This window comes from Micromys minutus (assembly GCF_963924665.1).
Source record: "Micromys minutus genome assembly, chromosome: 11".
NCBI lineage: Eukaryota > Metazoa > Chordata > Mammalia > Rodentia > Muridae > Micromys > Micromys minutus.
This window is the reverse complement of record NC_137980.1, coordinates 18,057,956-18,082,389: the sequence shown is the minus strand read 5'-3', so window position 1 is coordinate 18,082,389 and position 24,434 is coordinate 18,057,956. Positions and strand designations below refer to the sequence as shown.

At 39.2% G+C, this 24,434-nt stretch overlaps 2 protein-coding genes across 6 annotated transcripts in view; one reads left to right on the top strand and one right to left on the bottom strand.

The window, feature by feature from the left end:
* Nucleotides 1-16,256, bottom strand: part of CERT1 (ceramide transporter 1) — a 98,922-nt gene extending 82,666 nt beyond the window's left edge. For 3 of the 4 annotated variants that reach the window (XM_080925304.1, XM_080925302.1, XM_080925301.1), the window contains exons 1-2: nt 15,861-16,080; nt 10,174-10,308 (exon numbers count right to left, since the gene is read on the bottom strand). In XM_080925304.1, the coding sequence (XP_080781430.1) occupies nt 10,174-10,308; nt 15,861-15,956 (231 nt within the window). In that variant the 5' untranslated portion in view covers nt 15,957-16,080. Of the gene's footprint in view, nt 1-10,173; nt 10,309-15,860 lie in introns of all 4 variants that reach the window. The other variant, XM_080925303.1, reaches the window with a different exon arrangement.
* The window catches only part of POLK (DNA polymerase kappa), a 56,416-nt gene continuing 48,100 nt past the window's right edge, over nt 16,119-24,434 (top strand). For both annotated transcript variants that reach the window (XM_080925298.1, XM_080925299.1), the window contains exon 1: nt 16,119-16,787. The gene's annotated coding sequence lies outside the window, so the exon portion shown is untranslated. The remainder of the gene's footprint in view (nt 16,788-24,434) is intronic.

The window sequence follows — 24,434 nt, the reverse complement described above, 5'->3', positions numbered from 1 at the left end:
CTGCATATGCACCACATTTTCATTACCCATTTCTTTGGTGATAGACACATAGGTTGATTTCACTTCTTGATGTTATGAATAGAATAGCACTAAACATAGATAGTAAGTGTCATCTTGTAAATGTCTATATAGAATATGAAATCCTTTGAATGTATAGACAATCAAAAGTGGTATAGCTGGGTCATACTCCATATGGTAATTTGATCTGTAGCTTTTTGAGAAGCTTCAACACTGATTTCCAAAGTGGAAATCACATCAGTTTTCATTCTTAGCAACAATGAATATTCCCTACACCCTCACCTGCATGTGTTCTCATTTGTTTTCTTGTAATTGCCATTCTGAGATATAAGAAAAATCTTAAAGTAGTTTTACTTAGTGTTTCCCTGATAGATGACTATCTTTTTAAAATCACATTTACTGCCTTAACAAAAATTGATCTCTTTATACAGTTCTCTGGCTCTTAAAATGGCTTATAGATTGATCTACCTTGTGACTTTGTTAAAGATCTATTTAAATTTTGAATGAATGAATGAATACAGTCTTTGTGGTAACATTTCACACTCTCACTTTACTAGTGCTCCTTCTATTTCGGTGACACGTCATGTCTAATTTTGCTCACAACTTGTAGCAGTGGGAAGGAAACCTGTAAGAGACAGTTGCTACATTAAAATAAAATTATATTGTAGTTTGGCATTATCTGTCTACAAGTAATGCTGAAGGTGATAGGTTATTTAAAATTTTTATACAGTTATTTTCTCTTTAGAGAGATAATTTTTGAAAAGCTGTTAACCATTATTTTCAGCTATCCAGAAGGCATACAACTTAAGTAAATTGATTTTTTAAATTGAATATTGAAAAGTACCTACTCTTTAACCTTTAGTTTCCTTCCATAGAAATAATGATTTTTAACCTTTTAATAATTTGCAAAACATCTAGCATACTGCTAAGCACATAAACATCATCTGGTTCTTTTGTTTTTAGAAAATCTAATACTAAAATCACATACACCTGGAACTGTGCAACTGAAAAGCTGTATCTTAAAAGGAGACTGGAAACAGGAAAGGCATTCCAGGAAAGACACTGCATGATCAGAAAAGAGTGTCAAAGTGCCAGTCAGAAAAGCAGGCAGATTAGAGGAGCTGTTCTGTTTGCCTATTCTTAACAATCATAACGAACATTTTCCTTTAGTCTGAACATTTTCCACCTACTGTTCTTTTCTTTCACAAAGCTGAAACCAATAGTACAGCTACCAGCTTTTGCATAAAGAAAAGGTGGAAAGGCATGGAGCGGCGCGAGTTGGTAAAGAGCCTACTGTGCAGACCTGAGGGCCCAACCTTGGATACTCAGAACTTAAAGCCAAGCATGTTGGCGTCTGCCTGAGTGGGGAAATAGGTGGGCCCCTGAGGCTCTATGGTTAGCTAGCTTACCCAAATTGTTGAGCTCCTGGTTCAGTGAGAGATTCTGTCCCCAGGTGCAATGTCTAGTTTTACAGTAACTTGACATAAGCTAGAGTAATCTGAGAACCTTAATTGAGAAACTGTCTCAGGCTAGAGAGGGCTCAGTGGTTAAGAGCACTGACTCATCTTCCAAAGGTCGTGAGTTCAATTCCCAGCAACCACATGGTGGCTCACAACCATCTCCAATAAGGATCTGATGCCCTCTTCTGGTGTGTCTGAAGATAGTGACAGTGCACTCATATACATTAAATACTTTTTTTAAAAAAGAGAGAAAATGTCTCCATAAGACTGAGTTGTGAGCAAGCCTGTAAGACATTTTTCTTAACTAGGGATTGATGAAGAAGGGCCCAGCCCATTGTGGGTGGTACCACTCCCCAGGTTGGTGGTACTGAGCAAGCCACGGGAGAACAAGCAACACATGCAGCACTCCTCCATGGCCTCCTCCTGTCTCCACCTACCTGTCCTGTTTATGTTCCTGTCCTTCAGTGACAAATGGTTGTAAGGAAGCCTAATAAACTGTTTCACCTACAAGTAGTTCTGGTCATGCTGATTCATCACACCAATGGCAATCTTAACTATGACACCAAATAATAAGGTGCAGAGGATAATGCTGTGACTTCAGCATGTGCTCAAACAAAAATCTGTACCTCTATGTGCATATGCCACACACACACACACACACACACACACACACACACACTCCAAACAAAAACCAACTAGAATAAGATAAAAATGGTACATCAAAGAAAGTCTGTCAGGAATTGGTAGAAATATCAAGTGTTAATATTTCTTAAGTTATTAAACAACGCTGTTTGATGGAACGAACTCATAAGAAATGTGTGAGAATATACTCAATGATGGTATGAATGGTCACATTTGGCTCTAATGTGTCACTGGAATCTGTCTCCCTTTGATAAGCCAGTTTCTCTTATTTTTTTTTTTAAACTGGAGGCTTTGCTTCCAATAAAAGTCTTTCACAAGACTAAGAAAATTGATAATCTATTGGGTATAGTGTACACACACACAATACTTCTTTTAAACATATAATTATTCCATGCTTGGATCTTGTCTCCCAGTTTACTCTGTCTAAGGAGGCATGGGTTAAGCCAATGATGATGATCAGGTGGTAGAAGAATGCTTGCCAGTCGTGTACAGAGGGCTGACTTTGATCCTCGGGTCCACATAAGCCAAGTAGGGTGGCACATGCCTATAATCCCAAGACAGTGGAGGAGATGTGAAACATACATTGCTCTAGTTTTTTGTCTCTCCCAGAAATCCAAGGCCATGTGCTTGTTAGACAAGTGCTCTACCAGCCGGCTCGATCCCAATCCCAGTAAACTGTATACCTGTATAAAACCTAGAAGATTATTTAAAAAACATTTTTAAGGAGCGAGGGGAGAAAAGGAAACTGAAACTTGGGGAATATTCATTAATCTCAAAAGTACACTTTTGAATTTAGGTTTGACTTTGTAATCTCAAAAGTAGAGCTCTCTGAACTGAGGTTTGATTTTGTACCTTATTCGTGATATTTCACATTTAAAAAAATATAAAAATAAAACGTGATTTTTCAGAAACATCAAAAAACAAGACATTAACTAATTAACTGGATTTGGATGATGGTGGAGTGTTCAGTCCTAAATGCAACATCTAGATCATACTCCTCTGAAGGCTCAGGAAGCTTCATTGAAGAGGCAGAAAGATTTTAAGGGCCAGAGTTTTAGGAAGACTACAACAGTACCTTCTGAACATGACAGGACCACTGCATTAATGCCCATATGGCAGCTGTGGTTGCCTGCACAAGACTTGTACAAGACCAAGCCTATCAAAATTAAATGACAGACGGGAGGGAGGCTTGTAAGGCCTGCCCGTAGCTGAAGAGTTATTGAAAGGACTGTTTCAGAAGTGTGATCCCTGGTGCTGCCCATGCTTCAGCACCAACCAGACTCAATGCAGTATTTTCAAGAAGGAGGACATGAAGTTGGGAGAAGAATGTGTTTGAGGAGGTCCAAGAAGAGTTAGGGTGAGCAGAAGTAGATATGGACAAAATACATTGCATACATGCATGAAATTCTCAAACAATATGCATTTTAAAAAGAATCAAACTAAAATTTTAAAGAGCTTCTTTATAAATTTAAGTCATGTTCCTGTATGTCCTGCATGAAATAAAATGCACTATACAGGCATTTTCCCTGTGTTCATGCATGTGATAAAAAAATAAACTGGGAAGCAGAAGACGTGGCTTCATACTTAACTGACACTGTTATGGATGAATGTTGTCAATTCAAATTCATATGTTTACATCCTATCACTGATAACTTCAGCACATGACCTTATTCAAAACTATTATTACCGAAGTAGAATAGGCCCCTATTCCTATATACTATGTGTCGTTTTAAAAAGGGAAATTTGAACACACAAACACAGAGGGAGAATGTCTTATGAACATAAAAGGCAAGAGCACAGAACACATTAAACTATCAAGCATGGAACAGGTTTTCCCTCATAATTAGCAGAAAGAATGAACATACTCAAAAACAGTGTTGATAATTCATTCAGCACAGAGATGCTGAGCTGACACCTACCTAGACCCTTCACCCTACTGCCTACTGTTCACGGTACTAGAAGGTACTGTGCGCACCGCCAGAGGGAAAGGTTCCCAGTTTTGTGTTTTTATGGGATTTCTGGGTATGTCTATGTGTCTGTGTTTTTTATGCTTTTTATTTTTTAGCTTTTTGTTTGTTTTCTCCTACACTTTGTTTTTTATCTTATATCATTTTATTTATTCATTTATTTTAGATGTCTGTTTATTTTCTGCTGAAAGAGAGAAAGGGTATGGATTTGGATGGGTGGAGAGGATATGGGAAGAGCTGAGGGAGGAAAAGCTATAATCACAGTATATTGTATATTTTCAAAAACAAAACAAAGAAAATGATAAGACTGAGATACTACTCTCAGTGTAGCATTTTAACACTTATTTTTAGTGTTCTCAATTTTCAATGTTTTCTTTCCTTGTTTTATCGTCTTTATCAGTCTCTTCAATTTTAAGATTTAAAAAATTCCAACTTCATTATTTGTATGTGGAGACACATGGCATAGCACGTGGTGTGTAGTGGTCCTAGAATGATGGTGTGAACTTGGGTTCTTTACTTTCACCTGTCCTTAGGTTGCAGGGAACAAAGTCAGGCCCTGAGGCGCTCAGAGTCAGAGCCTTCCCTCCTTTACCTGCTGAGCCTTACCGCTGGTCCTGACCTCTTGACTGTCACTCACAACTTTCTCAACTCTTTCTCTTATAATCCCCACTGACCTGAGAGCTGTTCAGCTTTAATGTTATTTTATTTCCAGCAGCAAATAGTTTCACTACCTCTGAGGTTTCCTTCTGAAAATCTTAAAACATGGAATTGGTACATAAGTGTCCCTATAAGCAATCTCAGATGAGAAGAACAGCAACTTCATTCACTTGGTAATTTAAAAGGACTGAGGGTTATTAATTCGCAAAGTTAACTGTCCAAAATGAGAGCTAATATTACAAATACACTAATTCTAAAGATATCACTGGCTTCATCATGCTAAAAAAATAAAATAAAATCTCTATACATATTTTACAAAACACCTTCTAATTTCAGTAACTACAAAGAAAAGCAAATGAATAATTTCTCACTTCTTTTCTCTTCATAAGCAGTTTAAGTAACTGACTGATGAGATAATATCAAATAATTTTAAATATGATTTTAAAAAGGCATATATATGCCAAATGAACATAAAAGAGAAAAATTCAAAACATATTTTATAATATATACTAAAACTAGCAATTTCAAATATGAAGTAATGGTATTAAAATGCATAGTTAGTTACCTGAGAAAATAAAAAGCTATCATTCTTGAATGTAAAATAATTTCAATCAAAATTCAAATATCAAATCTACATGAAAATGTAGCTGCCTACATAAGAGCAAGACAGTTTTTGAGTAAGAGCACTAGTGGAAAAATGCTAAAATTTATAGAAGAAAAAGAAAACAGACATATAAGAACAGGCAAATGGATGAAACTAGAAAATATCATCCTGAGTGAGGTAACTCAGACCCAAAAGGACATGCGCAGCATGTACTCACTAAGTGGATATTACCCCGCCCACTCCCACCCCCCAAGAAGGACAGAATACCCAAGATACAGTCCACAGAATTTAAAAAAGGTCAACAAGCTGAAGGGCCCAAGTGAGGACACCTCAATCCCACTTAGGAGAGAAAAGAAAGCAACCACAAGGGGTTAGAGAGAGAGGGACCTGGAAGGGAAACTGACAGGGCAGGGGAGGGAGGCTGGAGGAGTGGAGAGGGGAACATGATCAGGTGGGGTAAAAGGACAAGCCCTGAGGACCAGCAGAAAGAAAGGAAACAGGCAACCTCAGGAGGTAAGAGGGAGGACCCTCCAGGATCTACCAGAGACCTGTGAGGTGAGAGACCCTCAGGACTCAAAGTGGGGACCCTAGATGAAATGCCCTACAGTGGGGAGAGGGATCTTGTAGTGCCATCAAGTGAGGGATGAGGTTGCTATCCCACAGTCAAAACTCTGACCCATAATTGTTCCTGTCTGAAGAACTGGAGGAATAGAAAGAAGTGGGGAAGAGCCTGAGGAAAAGAAGGTCCAGTGACAGGCCCAAAGGGGGACCCAGCTCAAGGGAAGGCCCAAAGGCCTAACACCATTACTGAGGCTGTGGAACACTCACATGAAGGGACCTATCATGACTGCCCTCTGAAAGACCCAACAAAAGAAGCTCAAAGAGTCAGATGCAGATATTTGCTCCCAATCAATCAACAGAAGCTGCTGACTGTTGAATTAGGTTGAATTAGGAAAAAGCTGGAAGAAGCTGAGGAGGAGGACTACCCTGTAGGAGGATCAGCAGTCTCAACTAATCTGGACCCCTGACATGTCTCAATTAACCTGGATCACCAAGCACGCAGCACACACCAGCTGATATGAGGCCCCCAACACGTATACAGCAGAGGACTGCTGGGTCTGTGTTCAGTTAGGGAAGATGCGCCTAACCCTCAAGAGACTGGAGGCCCCAGGGAGTGGGGAGGTCTAGTGGGGTAAGGGGGCGGGGGGACATCCTTGTGGAGACAGGGAGGCAGGGAGGAGGTATGGGATGTGGAACAGTATGAGGGTGGATCTGGAGGTGAATAATATCTGGAGTGTAAAAAAAAACAAAAAAAGACAAAAAACAAAAAAAATTAAAATTGTTTTAAGTATATATATATCTTTTAAGGGCTGAGAGACAGCTGCTAATTCAGAGCCAGCACTGGCTGCTCTTACAGAGGACCCAGTTGTCAGCACCCACATAGTGGCTTACAACTCTAATTCTAGTTCCAGGGGATCCAACACCTTCTTCTGGCCTCCACAGGTAGCAGGTATACACATGAAGCATATCATACTGTAGGCAAAATCCTCTTACACAAAAATAAAAATAAAATATTAAATGAAAGAACGTTGAAGAATATAAATGATCTAGAAGATTAAACCTAATGAATAAAATAATCAACTTAGAATAATAAGTCCCATTATTAACCTAAAAGTTTGACAAGTATTTTAATATTTTCCTAAACCTCACTTTTTTGATACTTAATGTAAAGGCAGTATTCCATTTCCTTGGAGTGTTTTGTTGTATCTTTGAGACAAGATCTTACTGTATGCTAGCTCCAAACTCTATGACACTCCTCCCTTAGCCTCCCAGTGCTGTAGTTAGGAATGAGCCCCTACAATGACAGCAATGCTTTCTTCAAAGGGATCATCACAGCAGGCAGCAGGCTCTTACAATAATGGAAATAAAGGGCATAACAGTAAGTTTAATAAGAGAACAGTGTACGTAAAAATCAAGACTCTAGAAAATGCTGTATAAGCACACAGTCTCAGGAAGGACCACCAAAAATAGACCTCTGGGTGTTTCATCAGTGCAGGAATAAGAAAAAAGGTTAACCTTTTACTTTTTAACTTTTAAATAGCATACGTATCAGTCATTTTTTAAAAGAATTTTTAAATAAAAAGTTTAAACACTCCATAAATATCTGGTGTGTGTGTGTGTGTGTGTGTGTGTGTGTGTATGTGTGTGTAAGACAGTGTCTTGTTCTGTAGTCAAGCTAGATACAGAGTTAAGGATATTCCTTGCATCATCCCTAAGTGCTAAAGGACTGTACCACCATGTCTAGCAAACATTTGTTTTTGATTATAACAAACATGACAAGTTTTTATAAGAGAAGCTGGATCTTAAGCAAATAACTACTAAGCTTTACTAATTAAGAAATTCAACTTTTTTCCATGCACACCACACACAAAAAGTTCCTTTTTACAAAGTAAAGGGGTATTGTTTTTATCCAAATAGTCCTAATCCACTCGCCTAACAAGTAAACAAACAAAAACCTTTCAAAGAAAACACGGTTTCTTTAAATTATTTCACACAGGTATCACATGTCCAAAGAACAAGATTTTTATATGGACTGGATTAGGGTAATAATGGATTAGGCTCCAAAAACGTAAAAAGCTCACAAACTAGATCTACCAATAAATAATATATTAAAATCATTACAATGTAAGTGTGCCTGGTGTCTCAGGTTTGTCATCCTAGTTATTCAGAAGACTGATGCTAAAAATTCCAAGTTGAGAGCCTGCCTGGGTATCTTACTGAGACCATCACTACACAGATAAGCAGGAGATCTGGGGAATCACTCCATATAGAAGCCCTGAAACTCTTGAGTTCAATCCTTACTATCACACATGCATACAGATCTTCAAGCCCAGGTTTGTTCTCACGTGAGTATTATCAACTTCATAATAGCATAATGCAACAAATTCAGTGTTAATATTTACTCCATCTTCAGAGAGGAAGTGATAGGGACAATAGCCCATAGTAAGGCTAATTTAACTTATTTAACAAAGAATGTTAGTATTAATTAAAAAAAAAAAAACGTAAACTACCTATTTGTAAAATTCACCCTGAAAAGTTTTTTATATTCATTTATATTTTGTAATCACCTTGAAATACAGACTAAAAGACTGTAAGGCCTCAAAGCAAGGAACAGACTGAAGTTGAAACAACCACAAAAATAAATGCTAGCATTTCTTCCTGTATCTACTAAAGACCAGTGAATGAAGCCATTCTGCATACAAATGCAACTGTCTGCAATTACCTACTTTGCCCCCAAGCAGATGCAATGAATGTGCTTATTAATATTTCTTTCACACAAATACAGAGTTAGTCATTGTGTAGTGCAAAACAGAGTAACTACATTTAAATCCACTCTGGGAATACTACTACTCAGGAAGCAAAACAGATTAAAATTTAAATCCTATTCTAATAATCAATACTGCAATTAATATACAAAAGAAGGGGAATGGGAAAGGATCATACAAAGACTCTAAGATTATGAAGAATATTTCCTCTCATTAGTCTATCCACACAAATAATGACCAAAAATAAAAAATAAAAAAAGAGGATAGACTGTCAAACACTTTCAAACAACCCTGTTTTACTAAATTGATGTTCAATTAAGATTTTGTTCTCTAACTTGAATACACAAGAGAGTGGTACATAGAACACACAAAAAAGATGGAAAAATACTGCAAGATTTTTCTTGAATGCAAAGCATCAACAATATACAAGTCAAATGTAGACAGTAACAAGAAATCCAAGAACACTTTTTACTTTTACAAGCAATTTTATTACAAGAGAACTAGACTTTTGAGTGGAGCAATAAAATCTGAATTGTTTTTGTCTTACCTATCTATTTTTAGATTTTATACAATGAATCTCTTAGCTAATCCCTATTTAATTATCCTGCCATAGCTAACATTTCTTATGCTTTGATTATAAATGTCTATGGTACACTGATCACACTCAACCAATAAGCCTTTTCAATGTGTTATAATAACATACTTTGATCCCAAGAAGTTGAGTTAGATGCTTAAAAAGTCAATCATCAGTTTCCAAACCGGTCTATGCCAATGTGCTTGTTTTTACATAGTACAACATTATTTAAGTCATGACCACATACTGTATGAAAATAAAGTTGTGTTTATGGAAACTAAGAATGGTTCAACAAAAGGTACAACAAAAGGTACTCCTTTAAAAAGTATTAAAAGGTGACGTAGCTCAAATAGATCAAAGGAAATCTTAAAATTTAGAAAGAGATTATACTTTCATCTCAAAAGTGTTTATTCCAGCAGCAGCACATGACTATAGTTCCAGCATTTGGGAGTTCAAGGCCAGCCTCTTTACAAAGTGAGTTCCAGGACAGCCAGAGCTACACAGAGAAACCCTGCCTCAAACAAAACAAAACAGTTTATCCCCCTTTGTGGAAACTGAACTGAAGACCATGCACTATGCATAGTTAACACGGAACTCTCAACTCCATAATATCGGTATGACAAAGCTGGTAAATGAATATGTGCTTTCTTAAGTAAGTTAAATAAACACAGAGATTTTCCAATTTTACTTCTTAAATAACCTACAAATTGCCCCAATCTCCTCAGTTATGAAGTAATCTACTACCCTTTTTGTTCTGAAAATTTTAAACTGGTTTGACAGTCATCTGAATAAATAAATGATGTTTATACAAATTAACAGCACACAGTGGTATTCTCCAGAAGGGCAAAGGGTTTCAGAGTACCCAAAGCAGTTCTGATACAGTTAATGCCTGGCGACTACTTACTGAATGGGGACAGGTACTCACCGTGATCACAGCCTTGCTAAGACAGATGGATCCCCTACAGCCGTATTCTGTTTCATCTTCAGATTTGTAGTAACTCAAAGTATTATTTTTCAAAACTACCCAACGATCCTGCCACCCATGAATATAGTTTGTCCACTAGAGATAGAAAGAGAAAGAGAAGGGAAAAAATAAAGTTAGTATTTTAGAAATTGAAACTTTTCAAAACTTTAACACAAAACTTTGAAAAAGTTGTATTAATTATAATATACAGTAAAATGATTAGCTAAAAAAAAGTAAGATGTTTCTAGTATATAATGACTTTCAGTAATTTTACTTTAATAGCTAGGAAACAAAAATGTTAACATTTTCTTGTACATTTATAAAGTTCTGCCATGATCTTTGCATACTCTTATATTCCCTTCTTCGTCACCTTGACGTTTAAGTTGTTCTGGACCCTGTATAAAGTAACATGCGGAACAGCTCAGTCATGCAGTCTAGTCTCTCCTGCACCACATACTAAGTCTTCTAAAGAAGTCTACTCCAGTCATCATCAAAATCCCACTCTTGTTGTAAGCTAGTCCCATATGCAAATAGTATAATGGTCTAAGAAAAAATCCTAGATCATTAATCTTTATTAAGCTCACATTAGTTTTAACTCTTCCTCTATAGAACCAATGACAAGATGTTTAAAATGATTAATTCATTTAAAAATGTCCCTTAAGTTGTATTATTCTAACCGAGACATGGGTTGGCTTTCAAAGACTTTGGATCATCCATCATGATTTCTTTGTTGCTCAGGTCCTGAGATACTTAAGATAACAATCAGGAAACTGCCAAAGGTAGAAATCTAATTTCATAGGAATACTTGATTTTCCTTTTTTGTTGTTTATGTCTGGTGTTTTAACAAACGATTCTAAAAACTAATTTAAACTGGAGTGTTAAATAAGGCATTAGCTCAGGCTCCTTACCCATTGAAAAAATCTTTTATGTTTCTATTTCGAAATTAGGCACATTTGAGATTGGTTCTGCTTTTAAATCTAATCTCCATTATTGTACGCCATTTCTGGAAGCTCACCCATGCTGACAATTCAACTCACTCTTTTCTAAGGAGTCTCTTGGCACTACTTCCTTAGTTCTAACAGCTTGTGACTAAGCCTGCATTTAGCTACACACTTGAAACAAACAACTGAATTCACCTCCTCCCATAAGGTATATTCCTCCTTTGATTTTCTTGATTGTATTACTACTTCTGCAGTCATGGCGACCAAAGCTGGCTTTGCATTAGATACATGAACAGAACAGCAGACACAGGACTAAACAGACCCAATTTTGTTTGCTGGGGGAATAGGCAGGTTACTTAACGTTTGCTTCTTCGCATGTTTGAATGACTGAATAAAATGAAAATAACTAGCAAAGTCATACAGAACACTCAATACCTGACTATTCCCTTCCTCATAGTTTATCACCAAATCTTATTCATCTTTCTTTGCCAACAACCTTAAATTTGCTTTGCCTTCCCAATTTTCAATGAGTCCGATAAAATGTTCAGTTTCCTAGATTCTAGAATATTCTTAGTAACTTCCCCCTCTTAACCTCTCCTTTTAAGAGTAATCTTATCATACTATCAAGCATATACTTACTTAAGACTCCAGCCTTGAAACCTTCATGAACAATTTCCTATTCTTTATCACATTAATGGGCCAAACTAGCATTTAAGACCCTCCATAGATTAATTCTACCTTGCTGCCCACCATTCCACTTTATTATCCAGAACTGTGGCCATGTTACCCTCTATGTGTTTTGCTGTCAATCAAGTCTCTCTCTTAGAGTTAAGATTATATAAGAAAAGTTTAGAACACTGCCCAGCTTGTCCAATTAACTCAGTTTGAGGCATAATTATGCACAGATAAGGAAGCTTACCCATCAAGCGCTCTCTCCAGATCCTTTCTAAGGTAAAGAGGAACTCTGGTACATGTTTATAACCTGTATTATTTTCTTACAGCAGAACCAACAAATGGCATAAGCTTCAGGACTCAATAAATGTTATTTGCTATTATTACAAACAAGAAAGCAGGGCTTTGCCTTTTTTTCTGCCCATATTTGGTTCTATTCACCAAGTTAACAGGGACTGCATCTTAGATATTACAAGAAAGCAGACTCCTGTTGCTAAGTCTGGCAATCATGAATTCAACCACAACAACAAGGACAACAACACAACAACAACGAAAAGAGTCAGAACCAAAATGACCATACAAAACAATATAGAGATGCAATGGGAAGATAGTGAATATTTATGTAATAAAAGGCTTTATGGGAAGGACAGCTTTTTCGATGGACTCAAAGAGCCAAGTATGCCAGGTCATGTCCATCCTCACATTCTGAAGCTCTGGGAGCTGGGTTATGAGTTAGGCCAGTCTGGCCTTTATAACAAAGCTCTATCTCAAAATAAAGAATTTAAAAAATTTTTACTGCAACAGTGGCCCATACTTTAAATCCCAGCATTAGGTAGTAGACAAGAGGCAGGGGAATCTCTATAAGTTTGAGGTTAGCTTTCTCTTAATAGCAAACTCTGTGCCAGCCATAACTACATAGTGAGACGTCATATCAAGCAAGCCAGCTGGCCAGTAAGCAGCTAACACATGCATGGTGTTGTAAGGTAACCATGGAGAGACTCTGGAAAGCTGGCTAAGGTCTCATTTACCCAGGCTTAGTTCCTGTAATGTGCTAAGGTACGAGCATTCCTCAACCACATTCTAACTACATGGAATTACTACTTATCAAGAATTTATGGAACCAACATGGTTAAGGTTGTTGTCTCATAGGTATTTCTGATTACTATGTAAAGGAAGAAAACAAGCTTTGGATTGGCCTGTTTTTGATACAAATTTCATTCCCCTCAATTCCAAACCCATTCCATTTTAAGACAATAAAGAAAATGGGTTAATACTGGAACTTATCTATGTAATTCAACAAAAGGAAAAGAACAGATGTTAAAAACTAATCTTGCTTAAATTATCAGGTAACTTACAAAGGGTTCAAATTACAAAAGACTTAAAAAAAACATGCATCACCAGTGTGCATGTACTTTTCAGTATAAGGTGTCTTTAATGGGGCTGCAGCCATAGTACAGCAGAATACTTGCCTAGGATGCATAATGCCACTGGATTTGCTCTCTAACAATGTCCAAAAGTAAACAAAGCACCTTTTAGAAAACAGAAACTAGACATATGGCACAGACTGTGAAGCACATGGAGACTGGAGTTTGATCCCTAACAGCCACATAAGCATTCCGGGTACAGTAGTAGCATATGCCTATAACCTCAGGACTGGGGAGGTGGATACAGGAGGCTTGCTGACTAAAACCAGTCTAGCTAAATCGCAAGCTCCAGGTTTAATGAGAGACCATGTCTCAAAGAACAAGGTAGACGATTGAGAAAGACACTCAGTTTAGATCTCTGGCCTCCAGGCAGCTGTAAACATGTGCATACACAAACACACATGTAAAATAAAAATCTCCATAAAACATTATATATAACCATAAATATATATTTTTTCATATACATATATATATATATATATTTTAAGACAGGGTCTTACTATGTAGCTCTATCTGTCCTAGAACTCACTACGTAGATCAGCTGGCCTGGAATTCAGATATCCACCTTCTTCTGCCTCCCATAAATTCTTAAATTTCAGGAAATTTTCCTTTACAGCTGTCAATAAGGTTTTACTACTGTTGGTTGTATAGATACAGAACAGTCAAAATTAAAATAACTCCCCTTTTGTGGACATAGCCAAATAGAATTCTTTAAAAAATGATTTTGGGAGACAGCCTTTACAAGATAGGTAGGTTGGGTGGCTTGAAACTTACAATCCTCCTGTTTCAGCATCTTGGGTGCTAGGATTAAGTGAACACAACTCTGCCATGCCCCAGGTTCAGGTTCAGATTCACATTATACTTCATACACTGCTCTGTACAATAGATCACAGAGCATATGACCTGTTTCATCAGTCATTGCAATTGTTCAACATCCAAAAAGTGGTGATCAACAAGTCAAAAGTATGCCAGGCATCAGTGGCCCACACATTTAATCCAAGCATTCAGGAAACAGAGGCAGGTGGATCTCTGTAAGTTCTAGGCAAGCCTGGTCTACAAAGTGAATTCTAGGACAGCTACTGCTAGACAGAGGAAACCCTGTCTCAAAGAAACAAGTCAAAAGTATAGCTTGCTTCATAAAATACTTGAACAAAATACTAATACAGCAGTCTGGTTCTCATCTCATGACAACGAAATGAAACCATCAGAATCAGAAGAGACAAAGAACCCATTTTATAACCATTTGAAAATGCAAACTTATTACACAATGTATTCACCACTGATCTTTAAATTATATAGATGCATTAAATCTAAATAAACACCAGGGAGCTTCACTTTACTGAAAGCATTTCATTAAAATTTCAAGCATAAGCACAGTATTAAATACAACATAATCCTCCACTATATAAATAAAAGTTAACACTTGGAAGTCTTGCATCTGACATTCTTACATCTATCCCAGGTCTTTTCAGCTAAAGACACTTTAATAGCCTAAATTTCAGACAATTCCAGAAATGATGTTCAAGAACACTAGAAGCAGAATAATTTCTTAATGGCCATTAGCACATGACTTGGTATCTTATGACCAGCTTGTTAAGGGGCCAGCCCCGACTCTCTCTCTGGAAACTAACTGCTTGCTCTAAGCATTTCTGAAAGTTTAACAGGAAAGGACGGGGAAGTAAAAAAGACTGAGTCTTCCCACAACAAAAACGTAAAATACAACACACTGTGAAATATTAACAAGATCACTCACTCACTTCCAACCCTACAAATGTTATCTAGGCTTAAAAAAAGAAAGGAAAAGAAGAAATTTGAGGAGGAACTTTTGAAAAGTACAGAGGGAAAATAAAACAAAATGTCTTTCCTTTCTCCACAAATACTGAATTACAAAAAAAATGCTCCTTTTCCTGAACTAAAGGTCGGTCTTCCCTATGACACGTTCCAACTTACTATTAATATTTCTTATCCACAGCGTGCCAACTCAATAGCTCCTCTCTGAACTTGGACAAGGAGGGGTAAAGTACAAAAGTGCCGCACACACTTTCTACACCAAATATCAGTCACACCTCAAAAGTTTACTATGTCAGATTTCAAGGCCAAACCCAGTCAACTGGTTTGCCTAATTTACACCCATTAGAGCCGAACACCCCCTGCCCCCATTCTGGTGGGGGCCTCACAAATATAGTTTTAAAGGTAACCGCCCCCCCCCCCCCCCGTGTCCAGTACTTCTTCAGACACCACGGTTGCCCAACCCAGATTCCTACACCCCAGACAGCTGCGGCCTTGGGTTCCAAGTTACCAGATGCACCTTGCCTTCCAAACTAGATCATAGATTTAAAACAAGCTTTCCAAGGTCCTCGGCCAAAGCTGACAAGATCCAGGGATTAGAGGGGCTAGGGGTAAAGACAGTCCCAAGCACCTCCTTTTCCATCCCTGGCCAGGCACTCATTCCAAGACAACCTTTCGGCCCCGCACCCCAGCACATTCCGCAGCCCCCGCCCCGGGACAGTCCGTGCCTCCCGTCCAGCCCCACCCCATGTCCCGAGCGGCTCCCCTCGCCTCGCGGCAGGTGAGTCGGGGCAGTAGATCCAGGGCCCCGCGGGCTGCTCACCTTGCTGAGGACCCCGCAGCGCTCCACAGGCGGCCCGGACTCCGTCTCCGGATCCTCCTCCGAGCCCGACGAGTTCCAGCTCTGGTTATCCGACATGGAGACGCGACAGCCGAGCAGGAGACCGGCCCCCGCTCCGTGAGCTGCGCCAGTGCAGGCGCCTAGTCCCAGGGGTGAAGGGTCGGGGGATGGCACGGCCAAGAGTGCCCGCTCCGGGGAGTGAGGGAACAGGAAGAGGGACGAAGCGCGCCCGCTGCGCCGCTGCCGCCGCGCCTGACACCGAGCGGACCGGGGAAGGAGGACGAGCGGCGAAGAAAGCCTGCCCTTCCAGCCGTCAGCCGCCGTGGCCGTGACCCCTGCGCTGCGCCCGGCGCCGCCACCTGAACTCGGCCCCCTAGATGCCAACCTCAGTCAGGGAGGGAGGAGGGGAGGAAGACGGGAAGAGCCAAGCCAACGGCAGAGACCCAGATCCACTCACACCTCCGCTACAGCCGCCATCTTCCTGCCGGGTCCACTATTTACCCTCCCTCCTCTCTCAGCTCCCTCCCCTCCGTCCTCCCATCCTCCCTCCACCCCGCCCCGGGCCCCTCCCGGCGGCTCTCGACGCTCCCTACCTCCGGCCCTCCCGGGTGACGACGGGTAGGGAAGGAGGCGGAGCCGGGAGAGGAGAGAGCTGAACAGGGAAGCCGCTGCGCTGCATTCTGGGAAGGCTGGCGCTCTGTCCGCCGAGCAGCCTCCTGGGAGTTGTAGTCGCAATCCTAGGCAACTGGTGTGAGTCCTGGGTTAGCGGAAGGCTGGTTGCCTAGGGGAACCTTCTGAGAGCAAGTGGGCTTCTTTTGACAGTTGCGTGCCCCTTCTGTCCAGCCTGGCTTCGGATTCTGCCTTGGGTGTTTATGACGAGCCTGCGAACCGGAACGTGAGAAACCTCAGGTGAGGATGTTAGGTTGTGAGACGCTGCTTTCCGGAAAGCCCGGGAACATCTTTGCTACTTGCCTGGGCAAAAATGACTTGACCCAGTCGCTTTACTCAGGTTAGGAGTTTATGATCTCTCCAGTCGCAAACTGAAGATTTTTTTTTTCCCCTCTCTAAAATCGTCACTGCCAATTCCGAAGGACTGTTGTCTATGTCTTCGGAAGTAGACTTAATACTTGAGGTTTACTGCTCTTGAAGAATTCCTTCAGACTATTTCTCTGTTAATTTATAGAATTTTTATCTTGTGGAAAGTAATGTTGAGGTTGTCAGAGAACAAATAGCGTTCAAAGAAGTTTTTAAAGGGTAAATAAGGATCATATTTTATCTTGAAGTTTTCTCTTAGTTGTGAACAGTATCTCCCCTGGAGACCCAAGTTAACCATCGTTTTCCTCCCCTAAAGACTGGAAAGTTTGGATAGAAACTTTCTATCATTAAGATCAAAACACTAGTTTTACTAAATAATAAGTAATTAGACAGTAGGTAGTTATCAAATTCCTGATAAATTCCAACTTTGAAATTATTAAATTGTAGAAAGAATTTCTGCTTGCTAGCCAGATGGAAAATGTAAGAGTGTTTGGGGTGTTAAGGCACAATGATTAAGAAAACAAACAGACAAAAAACTCTAGGGAGCAATAGAAGAGTCCTACACTCTCCATATTGATAGACAGTGGCGCTCAGAAGTACTTATGTAGAAGCCTTAGTGGGGACAGTAAGTGCAGTATAATCTCAATCTACTGTATGTCAGATAAAATGACTTTATTATAAAGTCGTGACAAACATAATTGAAAGATATTCAAATGAATAAAACTTCAAGAGATAAAACTTTTAAAAATACCTTGTCAAGGTGTTAAAACATAACCCAAGGTGAGAGAGAGATAGGCAGAGAGACAGAGAAAGAGAAAGAGAGAGAGAGAGAGGAAGAGAGAGAGAGAGAGCCACTTCGTAAATTACAAGAGTATACATTTAGAATAGTTTGCTTTGCTTACTGAGTCAAATATGATTAAGACTTTCTGGTTCTTGTACTTGGTTTTTGAATCACTGCTCTTAAATAAAATGGTTGTAACTATTGAGGAATTCACTTCACAATGCAATTTAGAATCACAAAAACAGCGTTTGGTTTAATCTTTAAATAGAACCTTCAATGTATTTTGGGACTCATTTAGGTTTTGAGTAATTGTGACACCGACACCCAGCCTCCCGCTTGCTCAGTTGAAAGTCGCTTCCTTATATTTAGCATTAATGTGGGAGAAATTGCCCTGCTACCTCCATTGTACTGAAGGCTAAAATAATCTAAGTCCAGGATGGTTTTGTATAGTGATTAGATGGCCTGAGTTATTAGTAGAAAGCAGTGCCGTACAATAGCCATGCAGAACTGAAGGTACCCGCTTTCCTTATAAAAACGACAGCTGTCCAGCTGTCTGTCTGTCTGACACAGGGCCTTTTTCAATCTTTGTGCAGGGCTCCTCATTTTCATCAGCTTTGTTTTAGACCTTGTACAACATGGATTTACCTTAGTGTATAGAATGAAGTAAGAAATTAATTGCTGTTTTTGTTTGTTTTGACAACTGAGCATTTGGACCAAGCATTTTATTGAAGTCTATTCTTTGTTTGAGGTGTGGTGGGGGGTTGTTATTATTGTTTAAGTTGGTTGGTTTGGTTTGGTTTTTTGAGACAGGGTTGTAGCCCTGAGTGTCCTGGAACTTGCTCTATAGACCAGACTGGCCCTGAACTCACTCACAGAGATCTACCTGCCTGTCCCTCTGAAGTGCTGTGCAATTAAAGGCATGCGCCTCAGCAACTGTCCTGAACAGTCTGTTCTTATTCTTACACACATATGCCGCCTTTATGACATACACAAACCCTGATGTGTAGCCCTGCTACTGGGCTTCATTCTTTTCCTTTGATGTATTTATATCTCTACCAATATTGTTCTGATTTAATTGCTGTTTGGTTTTATATATACAGTGAAGAAATTGTCCTGGTCTTCTTTTTCATTTGGGTGTTTTATATTTTTCAAAAGAACATGAAAGCAGCTTATTGAATTAATTGAGAAATTGTGGGATGATTTTTGGTGCTGGAAAGATGCTGTTGGAACTTAAGGACCTGAATTCTGTGATCCCTAATGTCCGTGGAAATACCAGGCAGGGTGGTGCACCTCTGTAATTCCAGAGCTGTCTGGGTGGAGACACGTGGAACCCAAGAGCTTACTAGCCTGCCAACCCAGCTGAAACAATGCATTCCCAAGCCATGTGAGAGACCTTCCTTGTCCCTAAGAACAAGGTGGAAAGCAATTAAGGAAAGTACTCAAAGTTGACCTAGCCTCTGCAGTCACACACACACACACACTTACACACACCTGTTAGTGCATATGCACATAACCATATGAAAGTGTTCAGTCACTAAAGACACAGATATGTATACAGAAAATAAGGACGTATGAATGTTTGAGTTGTGAATGTACTTAAGTCGTAATTACATTCTTACAGTATTACTTGTATTAGCCAGACCCCTTAAATATATGATCTGACTTTTAAAAGTCATGTAAGTGGAGCATTGCTGGTCCTATCCTATAAAGGATAATGAACTGAAGCACTGGGAGGCCGAGTAACTTACCCTGTGTGTCATAGCTACTAAGTAGCAGAGTTAAGATTGAACCTTAAGTCTCTCAGTCTCTTTTTTATGTATATGAGTACACTGTGGCTGTCTTCAAGACACACCAGAAGAGGGCACTGGATCTCATTACAGATGGTTGTGAGCCACCATGTGGTTGCTGGGAATTGAACCCAGGACCTCTGGAAGAGCAGCCAGTGCTCTTAACCGCTGAGCCACCTCTCTAGCTCCTCTAGGTCTCTTTTATGTCCAAGTCTATATAAACCCTTTTCTGCCTTCTGAACCTAAGTCTTTTACTGCCAAGTCCATATAAACATTTTTCTGTGCTTTTTAGTACCTCACTGGGAGGGAGTGTATAACAATAATTCTATAGACAAGTGCCTCCAAGCCATTATATAAGACAGTGTGTTCTATAGATAAGGTATGCACGCCACACCGCTTTTAATTCAGCCTCTGAATTTTTAGCATTTCCCATTTTCCTCGTCTACCGTCTTATTTTGCCCAAAGTCAGTGCTTTAGAGCTTATGATTACCTTTTATTTATAATATCTTAGATGAAGAAGCCTAAGCACAGAAAGGTTAAAAGTTTTTCCAAAAGCCAGAGTAAAGCTGAATTTGGGGGTTGAGCCCCACGCATCCAGATTTCAGAGTTCACGCTTATCCCGCCTGAATTTTCCCTCAGCTCTTTCTCCCGGTTCTTCCACCTCACCTACTTCTAACAGGAACCACGCCGAATGAATAGCAGTCCCAAGGCCGCCTTGGACCTTGTGTTTCCACCATCAACATCCAGAAATCACTAGAAGTGTTGGAAATAAAAATGTTTGCCATTTTACTGATCAGTCCATAGCAAAGCCTGTGTGTTCCATGTCCCTACAGTAATCATTATAATAGAGGTGCATTTTGAGTTAAATAAGGCCTTCTTAGCTAACCTGGAAATGTAGCTGCTCTTTATTAAAATTATTCCCACCTCTTAAAAAGTATGACCAGTTAAAAATTGAAGAACCACTATTTTGCAAACTTCAAACTAAAGCTGTTAACGTGAAATTGATAGAGGTGTAGTCAACGAACCGTACCTGTCTGCAAAACAAGCTGCTCAACACCTCTACCCCAGCTTCGCTAGAGGCTGTCTCACTAAACTAAACAAACAAGTCTTACCAAGAGATGAGCTGAATAGATGTTAGTAATACAGCTGTGTTGATAGCTGTGTTTTCATGACTGGAATAGTTACCTAGGTGGTGTTAGAACTGATGATCATTCAAGTTTTCTTCAGTCATTTTATATGGAACACCCCGCCCCAATATCTGCATGGGTGTATTATTTTTACTAGTTAAAGTGTCTTAGCACCTCCTCAAATTCAGTCATGTAAATTAACTTTCAGCGTAGGGTTATCAGTGTTCTTGCTTCCTCTACATTTTTTTTTCTTCACGACTGAGAGAAGTAACTAGCGTTTCTCCCCCACACTGTCGGTGTCCATATTCTTATGTTGTAGGGTTTTCTTGGTTTGTTTGTTCTGTGGGTGTTTGGTTGGTTGGTCTGCTTTTTAGTTTTTTGAGACAACACTTTATGTGGTAGTAGCCCAAGCTGGCCTAGTCCTGTTGCCAATCCTCCTGCCTTAGTTTTCCAAATACTGGGATTACAAGTGTCAGCCACTTGGCCACCTCCCCATTCTTCATGTTAGGATGCATGATGACAATTGTACTACAACTGCCATCAACCGAAAAGGATTGTATAACACATTCCCATGCATCTACACCAATGTGAAAAAATAAAATAAAATACTATTTCGTTTCTAGACATTTGTTGTTGCTGTTTTGCTTTGTCTGTTTGTGCATTTGGCTGAATCTCTTTGGGGGTTAGATTTTCTACAATGTCCTGCTGGAATTCCTAATTTACACTGTAATATTGTCCTTCATAAAGCTTGTATTAGATTACACTCCATCGTAGTGTGTCTGAGTTCTCTCCTTGCTTCAAGCCAAACAGTTTCCAGCTGAGTAGCTTCAGCAGACTGGCTCCAGAAGGAGATGGTGGTGGACCATCATGGTTCAGAATGAGTCACACAGGGAACAGCAGTCATACGACTTATTATATGGCTGACCCAGTCGGGTACTATCATTGCTTTTCTTGGCAATTCTCTTCCGACCAGAAGAGGCACTAATACATTTAAATTATGTCCAATATTAAAAAGATTATTTCAGAAATCTCGGAATCCTCAGCTGGTTTTGTGTGTTTTGGAACCTTAAGATGGGGCCTTGGTGTTTTTCTGTCCACCCCTGGGGGTGGTGTCTTTTATCTGGTCTTTGCGCTCTCCTTCTCTTCAATTCTCAGCTTGCAAAGAGAAACGGATAGTTGGCCAGCCAAGGCTGTAATGAGTTTTCCCCAAGAGTGTGGTATTTAAGGCTGGTGTGTGTGTGTGTGTGTGTGTGTGTGTTTGAATAGAAGCAGCCTGTCTAGTGCATATTGCTTCCATTATGGTCAGTTTTAAACTGTATAAGATGGGAGGGGACGTTCCGAGGAGTAACATAGTTATAAAAAGTTATTGATATGTCCCACACAGATACTAACCATCCTTTTAAAAAACATACTAGCATATGATAAAGACATAAATGTATGTATTAAACAGCATATATTACATAGTCTCACTAGAATTTGAGTTCCATTGATCAACAAATTTTTAACTGTTTTCAACCTTTTAAAAAATAATTTTAATACTTTAACTAAATTATTTTAATTTAATTAATTTAATTAATTTTGGGAATTTAAATATAGTAAAGTTTAAAAAAAGTAGACAGGAGTTGGATTCCTATTTTCAAGGAAATTATAGCAGAAAACTAGACTTAAAATTGCATATGTCACTACTTTTTAAACTGCTGTTTTTTTAAGTTAAAAGGAGCTAGCACTTTCTCCTGTCACCTGATAGTGATAATTCTCTTATCTAATCTTAATACTGGCTCTCTGGCCATTTGCTCAAAGCTGCCCTAGTTAAAACAATGCTTATTTAGAATATTTAAGAAAAGATCATTTGTGTTTCCTGGTCTTATTACCATACAGTAGAATTAAAATCAAAACTTACTAGTCTTGATGGCTTGTTTGGTATGATCTGTAGATAAAATTCTGGACAAAAATTTTTTCTGAGACTGCTCCACTATGTGTCTCTGGCTGGCCTCTCACATACAAAGATCTTCCTGTCCCTGCCCCCACCCACTGTGAGCTACGATGCCCAACATGAAGCTTAGAAACACCTAAGTTTTACAAAGCGTCCACTTAAGCTTCTCTGACTTTCCAATTTAACCTGCACTATTTTGCGTTTGTTTTTTGTTTTCCTATTCTGGTTAATGGGTCGTTGTAGCCTCTGTCAAGGTTCCTCTCAGTACCACTAAAAATCTTGAAATCTGCTAACATTATGGTGATTTGCCTTAGGTTCCAAGGAAGTGAACAGTCTTGGGTCTTAATTCTGAGTAGATTAATCTGTAATAACCATGACTTTGTATGTGTATTAATAAATAAATATTTGCATAATAGGACTATTGCTATAATAGTTTTTCTTCACTGAGCATGCGTCTCGGTTGTGCTGTTCTAAGCACAACTTATGTAGAAGTGTATCCAAGCAGATATTAATTTATATAAAATGTACTAAATCCATCTACCTACATTTCTAGTAATGGAAATTGTAGTTTCAGAAATATAAAGGTTTTTCAGGAAACTCCCATGCAACTTATCTTTAGTATTAATAACATTATAAAGAATATAATACCCTTGTAAATATATTCACAGAAGTTAATTATAAATACATAAAAAGCAAGCATATGCATAATGTAGGGGTCACTTACCATTTGTATTGGCACACAAAACAGACTGATTTCATTTGGCATGTATGCCTTGCAAACTAATGGTTTCCAGTTGGACTTTGATCCTAACACGTAGGTAGGCTCCTAATCGGTGTAAGCAACCCAAGCTTAGTAATCTGTAATAAACTTTAAGAGGATTTGTAAAGATTTTAAAGTGATAGACACACTTTTCCAGTGCAGAACATAAAATTTATGTGATTGAAAGTAGCATTTTATAATTGATGTTCGACCATTTTAGTCTCTAATCTTAGCATAAAGATAATCCCACAGCCCAATAACCACAGATTTTGGGGGGCTGGGGGGAGACTTAATTAATTTATTTCATGTGAGTACACTGTAGCTGTCTTCAGACACACCAGAAGAGGGCATCAGATCTCATTACAGATGGTTATGAGCCACCATGTGGTTGCTGGGAATTGAACTCAGGACCTTTGGAAGAGCTGTCAGTGCACTGAACCACTGAGCCAGCTCTCCAGCCTAGACATAGAAGTTCTTCTTGCTTATGCTGGTATTCCTTTCTCTCATAATTCCTTTCTCCTTGCATTGCTGCTGTTCAAGGCGTTGTATATTATGAGTCTCTGTTGCTCCTCTTGTGGTCATCTGTACCTGTCAGTGACAGGTTGTTAGGAAAGCTATAATAGGCAGACGTGAGGATTACTTAGTAACTAACTGAATGACTAGACAGGGAAGCATGCCTATGGGGTGGGTTTCCTCGTTTTGTTTCTTATTGTTTTCTGTGCTGGGAATGGAACTCAGAGCCTTGTGCAAATCAGACACCGTAACATGGAGCTGCTTCCCGATCCTCTCGCCTGTTGCTCATCTCCATTCTGGTTCCCACCTCAGTCTTCTAGGAGCCCCTGAATCCTTCCAGGTTTCCCAGGCCCGATGACAATTGCTAGCCTTCCTCTCAAAGCTAGTCTCCATGCCCTTACCAAACCTCAACTTCTGTCTTCTAAAGGAAATTAACATACCAGAAGGTTAGTACTATAGGGGTGGACGTTTGAACAGGCATTGCCAGTTTTTATCCTTGCTTGCTTTTCCTTATATCCACACTTCATTTAGATTGGTGGATTCTTTTATTAATATGTATTATTGTTATTGGTGGTGGTGGCAGTAGTATGTATTGATAGTTCCATGTTTTATCCTGTTAT